Source organism: Harpia harpyja, chromosome 19, assembly GCF_026419915.1.
Source record: "Harpia harpyja isolate bHarHar1 chromosome 19, bHarHar1 primary haplotype, whole genome shotgun sequence".
In the NCBI taxonomy this organism is placed as follows: Eukaryota; Metazoa; Chordata; class Aves; order Accipitriformes; family Accipitridae; genus Harpia; species Harpia harpyja.
The window spans coordinates 7,937,709-7,943,708 of NC_068958.1; the positions used below are offsets into that span (position 1 = coordinate 7,937,709).

The following is a 6,000-nucleotide window of genomic DNA, read 5'->3' on the forward strand; positions in this document are numbered from 1 at the left end:
CAGCTATTTGCTAATACAGTATATTAAATTAGTTTGAGTGTTTAAGTAATCACTGTTCAGATTTGATTTCTCCCAGAAGGTTCAGACTTTACTCGCAGAAGGATGTCATACACTTCTTGACTTCTAAATCCCATCCTTCTCCTCATACCACTCCACACTGAATGATTATACATCTCCCAGCCCCTCCTTAAATTTTCCTCTAACCTTTTCTGTGAATCTCTTCTCCCTTACCCTCATCAGCAGTGCCGCCTTGAACGCTTCCCCCTGCATCTGCTGTACTGTTGTCTCAGCCCTACCTGAGTTAAAAAGTGATGACATAAAAAAGTCTTTTTGCTTACAGAAGTCTTATCACTTTAATTTGAAGATCTGCTGAACACAGAAGCTCCTATTTGCAGATCCTTTTGTACCATTACGGGGTAGGGGCAAATTGTGTGCATCTGAAGTACTGTAAAATAGTAATAATTATTGCTTTTCTAACCAGGTCCCACCAGCTGAGAATCAAAAATCACCTTCCTACACCAGCAAAAAAAGGATTCTCTGAAGGAGAAAGTTGTACTAGTAAATACTGATCTTGTGATTGTTGTTTGCTTCTTTATGCCTTACTATTTATTGATGTAAAAATGTTTGTTCAGTTCTTTTAATGGAATCAGCCTTTGACCAAAAAAAAAAAAAAAAGAGAAAAAAAGAAATCTTTTGGTAAATAACTTATTTAACATTTTCTGTAATGTAAAAGATGGTTTTTAATATTTATTATAGAAGCAAGGTACTAGAGGTATTGAAGAAAAATCCAGATTTTTTTAAAGTTGGCTCACTTGAAATTTTATATTTGTACTTATGTTATAAATCTATTTGTTGTTATAGTTAAACAAGTCCTGAAAAAATCAAGAATGTGATCCACCTTCCAAACTGTATCTCTACAGCTAAGAGAATGTAGGTTTGAAAAAAAAAAAAAAAAAATCTGCCAGTTGGCATTGTTTTGTAACAATGTGTGTTCAATATTTTAAAGCATTTTAAACATATCTGGAAGCTGCCTGATGCTGAGCTTTCTTATTGCCCTATTAGAAACTTAGATTGATGCTAGGTCTGAAAATGTTACTTAGAATCAGACAATTAAAATGAAAAATAATCACAAATGTGTTTGGGTTATTTTGTTTAAAACATGAGACTTTGAGCACTTACTGAACAAAAGCCACGTTAGAGTGTTTGAGTGCAGCTAAAATGAAATGAATCCAGTCCGTAGTGGCAGTGGGTGTAAGGTATCCCAGAAGTGCTTGTCATGGCTAAGTGGGGGTGTTGGAAACTTGCTTTCAAGAAGCCATAATTGAAAGGCACCTTGCTGTTGGCAAAATGTTAGTGTCATCCCCTGCCTGCCCCCTCCTTCCCGAGATCTGTACAGAGAGGACAGAAGGCCATGTGAGGGACACAGCTAAACAGTTTTGAAATCCATTTTTCTGCTAAAAACTCTGAAAAGCATTTCTTAAATTTAAATAAATCTTTTACTATGGGTTTATGTTGCACACTGATATATATAATAGTGGTATTTTGGCAAGGCCAGAGAACACTGGCATAAAACATGCCTAGTTGTGCTCCCTTCATCCTACCTGGTGCCTTTTCAATTTTGCCTTCGGTTTGAGCTGCCTGAGCACAGTTTCACAGCAGAGCCGACTACCAGCAACCTGCTCTCCATGGCACAAAGTAAACCGGGAAAAATAGTTTAGTTTAACCCTAACAAGACCATAATTTAAAGTGATTTTGGTTACAAGAGTAGACTTTATGGTGCAATCATGGCTTCAGCGAGCTAAATAAATTCCACACAAAGTGTGATTTCCCCCCCCCCCCCCCCAAGCTGATCGTGTCCCCTTTATACAAGATAACTTGCCCTTGTCATCCAAGAAGGTTACCACCAGATCTGGGAAATCTCAGCACAGGATTATGGTTATACTGGGTGCTTGGATATTGCACTCTAGAGACAAACCAATGTGTAATAGACTTTCACAAAAAATGAATTTGTGCTCATTGAAACATGGCTGTGGAGACAGCTAGCTGTTACACCTGTTGGGTTGGCCAAGAGCCAGGGGCTGTTCTGGCTGGTCTGGTAGTACCAGCACAACACGTCAAGGCTTAAGACAAGTCAGAATAGCTCCCCTCTTCCCACTAAAGCTTTGGTTCATTCAAATTAGTTTCCCAACACTTTGATGACATTCAGCTAACTCTGAATACCACAAAGATGCTCTAAATCACTTGGCTTCTAAATTACAGTTGTTATTAAATGGGCAGAGCTGCACTCCAAAGTTCTGGGTGGTTGCCAATACAATAGCTGGGTATCACACAGGTCACAGATAATCTGGTCCTCAGCCCTGGTTAGTGGGATGGACCGTCATATTCCATACTCCCACACAACCATTGTGCATGTGAGGTTTTTCTTCAATAAAAAAACCCAAAGCCATGCATTTTCAGGGTGCCCATTTCTGCGGTCCCTAGTATGACCTGCTTTTTGCAAGTTCACAGCAGTGGGCCTTCCCTGAAGTATGAAAATGAATTTAAGAGGAGGTCCTACAGCTTTCCTGGAGGTGTCATGTGTTGTAAGATGTTATGTGCCTTGGAGATCCCAACCTACAGCCCTTACCTGAGTTGGCCCGAACCTACATCTCAAGTTATGGCTGCTGAGTACTTGCACCTCTAGTCCATCAAGGGAAATGAAAGCTCAGTAACAAAACGTCGTTGTCATTGCCTGACAGCAGGGGGAGGCAAACTCATTTGTCTGGATTAGAGGAAAGCTGCCAGAAAAATTAGAAAAAGTTAAAAATAAACTTTGCAAATTGAAAAAGGGGGAGGTAAGGGAAGAGCATGCAGTCAAACTTGTTCTTCAGTCTCTTCACACATTATTGTCCTCACAGCTCACTACAAACGTCAAGTTAATTTTACTAAGTAGCTAAATTATAGACACTCAGATGTAATCAGAATCTGCTATACATTTCAACTTTCAAAATTAATCATCCTACGTTTTTGAGTTATAACACCTGAAGGAAACAGCTGTACATCTATATATAGTACACCCATGTCTCTTGGTCGTCTTGCAGCCTTTCCTCCCCCTCCACACCATCTGTACTTAAAAATAAATAAATAAATTAAATGTTTCCCTTTCCTGAGATGATTTGCCACTTACTTCTTAATGGTCCCTGCTGTGCCCTCTCAGAGCTCTTCTCCTGACCCCTTTTTCCTTCCGATCAGCTCTGATTGCTGCATCCAGTTCACAGCAGCTCACGCGCCTGTGCGTGTGCTGGGCAGGTCAAGGGGACATTTGCTATTGAGATTTGGTTAACTGGGGGAAAAAAAAGTAGTATATCATTACCTCTTTAAAAACAGATGATCCTATGAGATCAAAGTATTTCATCTTAATGAGAAGTGCCTCTTAAACACACACAATTCACTGGGCAGGTTTAAAAATAATTAAAAAAGGAAAAAAAGCTTACCAGATGGAAGGCTGCAGAAGACAAAGCTTATGGAGTGTTAAACTTTGTTCCCATTAAACAAAATTAAATTTTCCTTTAAAAATAATTATGCGGGAGAAAAATAAGCAGCGTAAGCAAATGGAATTAAAGGAGGGGCTCATTTGCTTAGTGAGTTCCTGATCGTACTTTCATTATACATGCAAGGTGATTTGAAACATTACTGAGAGAGTAGTTCAGGAACGAGAATTTGAGTGGGTAAGGGGAGACCTGCAGGTCTTTTGTTTTTACCTGTGACCTTGAACGTCTCCGCTCTTTTCCCAGGTTGGCAGGCAGTAAACAGGCTGTGGTCTTTCTCATATAGGATGCTGAAGGCCAGCTGAGATTAAGGGGGGGTGGGAGAAGGAAGAAAAAAAAAAAAAAAAAGAAAAAAGAAAAAAAAAAGAAAAAAAAAAAGTTTTTCCTTCTCTTTAGGCCCCCTACAACATGTGCAGCTACACAGGAGCACTGAATAAAGGAAATATTTAGTGCCATTGGGGCAGAGCAGCGCATTACAGATATACACAAGTACCTGGTGCTGCTGGCCAGCCCTGAGCCATCCCTACAGGGCAGTGTGGCCAGGAGGCTGCGGTTGCCGCTTAAGAACAACATTGTAATTACCTCTGCCAAAGAGAACAAATAGAAATAATATTCAAAAATCACAGGCGGTTGGTTGTATTAAAAATAAATCAATGCTAATGCATTCAAGCGTTTAAAAACAAAAGCGCAGCAGCTCTGTGTGGTATTTTAATCTCGACGAAAGCTGCCAGTTCCATTTTTGCGAGGGAGTCGGTGAGGCTTTGCGGGATGCCGTCTGCCGGGGCGGAGAGGGATGGGTCCTCCCGGGGCTCCTGGGAGGGGGACGGAGTTATTGTGGGGATGGGGCAGAGCACTCGCCACCAGCTCTGTCCTGAAAAGCCGAGCAGAGGGGAACGTGCCCTCTTCACGTTTTGGGTTTATTTTAAACACTCCCGAAGTAGACGGAAAGCAAATCCTGTCATCGCTTCCAAATTCAACAGAAACGACAATATGGAAAGAAAAGTATAAAAAGAAAGCGGCAACACTTCAAAATTCTACTGACGCCAAAATCCTGATTTACAAGCAGCCAAAGCCCGACCCCAGTCACCCACGGACACAAGTTGCATGAAGCCGTGGGTGCCCAGAGCTTTTCCACCCCGCGCAGGTGTGGGCTGTGGGTTAAAGCACGAACCTGGAAGCAGACGCGCGGCTTTGCTGTCAGCAAGATCGCCCGCGACGTCAAACCGCTCCCGCGCCATCGAGCCCGTACCGCTACTCCTATTCAAGCCCTTCGATGCGCGCCGGCCACCGCTTCCAGGTGGCTGTGCACGGCGATTTGCACCTCTCGACACGGGTTCTGCTGCTGGCGGAGCACGTTCGGCCTCTGGACGTCGCAAACACACACAGCCGAGCACAGCCGTGTTGCCGGCAGGGTCACACCGGGGATGCCGTGCTCCGGCCGGGCCTCGCAGGTGATAAACTCCAGCGCTAACCTTCATGTATCAGCACTGCATTCTGCAAAGCCTGGCACGCTGGTCTCATTTTCATGTCTGTAACAACCTGGAAAAAAGCTGCTTAAATAGCACAGATACACCCCCCCTATATTTCATCTCCCCTGCTTTCCCTTCCTGACCTCGTCCATCTCCACGTTGGCTCCTTGGTCCATTTTTGAGCCTTTTTGGGACAGCCACTAGATGGCAAAAGCAAGTTGCGCTGCCGGAGAAAAGGGCTGCAGCTTTGGGAGATGGTGTTGGAAGAAGCTGTGCAGAGAGAGCCCAGCACATCCCTGCGGCCGCCAACCCTCCAGCACAAAGCTGCTGCTCTGCGTTTGTGCCCCTGCCCGTCTTGCACATCTCCCGCTCGCGGGAAGCTGAAATAAACCCAAACGCAACTTGTGGGATCGGGCCTGGGCTCAGTAGTGTGAATGACATTAAAAAGATGAGATTTGGAGCCAGGGCTTACTGACTTTTTGTTACTCAAATGAAAAAAAAAAAAAAACCCACCCAATCCCAAACAGGCTTAAAATGTGCCCTACATTGAATCATAATGATCCAGAAGCCACTGGCGTTATCCTCAAGGTGCAATTATCAGCACGTTTAGCGCTTGCTGATGTTTTGGTGCTGCCCTTTGCCTGCAGTACTGCTCCCCTCAAGGCAACCCCCCCCAGGACCCCTTTCAACAGACTTTGGTTTCCAGAGGAGAAAGCACCCAAGGGTGCCCCATCCTCAGCAGGGTGCTGCAGGCAGCCCAGCACCAAACCACTCACCTCTGCTTGCAACCACAACCCCGCTGAATTGAGGGGCCAACCCCCTCACCCTCCAGGGGGAAGGAAAAGCAAACCAAACCCCACCTGCTCCTAAAATGCCATTTTTCTCCATCACAAAGTTGACACTGAACCCACAGCTCAGCATCTGGGTTTCACACTACGCACCGACCACGGAGGGAAGTGCTCTCGGAGAAGGACAGTGGGCTGCTGCCTCTCCTGCCATCCCGC

General features: G+C 44.3%; 1 protein-coding gene and 1 long non-coding RNA gene across 6 annotated transcripts in view; one reads left to right on the forward strand and one right to left on the reverse strand.

Annotated features, from left to right (window-relative positions):
* The window catches only part of CDK5RAP2 (CDK5 regulatory subunit associated protein 2), an 84,903-nt gene extending 83,770 nt beyond the window's left edge, over positions 1 to 1,133 (forward strand). For all 5 annotated transcript variants that reach the window (XM_052814561.1, XM_052814559.1, XM_052814560.1 and 2 more), the window contains one exon: positions 482 to 1,133. In XM_052814561.1, coding sequence (XP_052670521.1) covers positions 482 to 541 — 60 coding nt within the window. In that variant the 3' untranslated portion in view covers positions 542 to 1,133. The remainder of the gene's footprint in view (positions 1 to 481) is intronic.
* A 222-nt stretch (positions 1,134 to 1,355) lies between these two features.
* On the reverse strand, positions 1,356 to 3,418 carry LOC128154524 (uncharacterized). Its single transcript, XR_008239366.1, has 3 exons — positions 3,167 to 3,418; positions 2,627 to 2,777; positions 1,356 to 1,388 (listed from the first exon to the last, which is right to left on the reverse strand). It is a non-coding gene; the product is annotated as an uncharacterized LOC128154524 (long non-coding RNA).
* Positions 3,419 to 6,000: the final 2,582 nt, after the last annotated feature.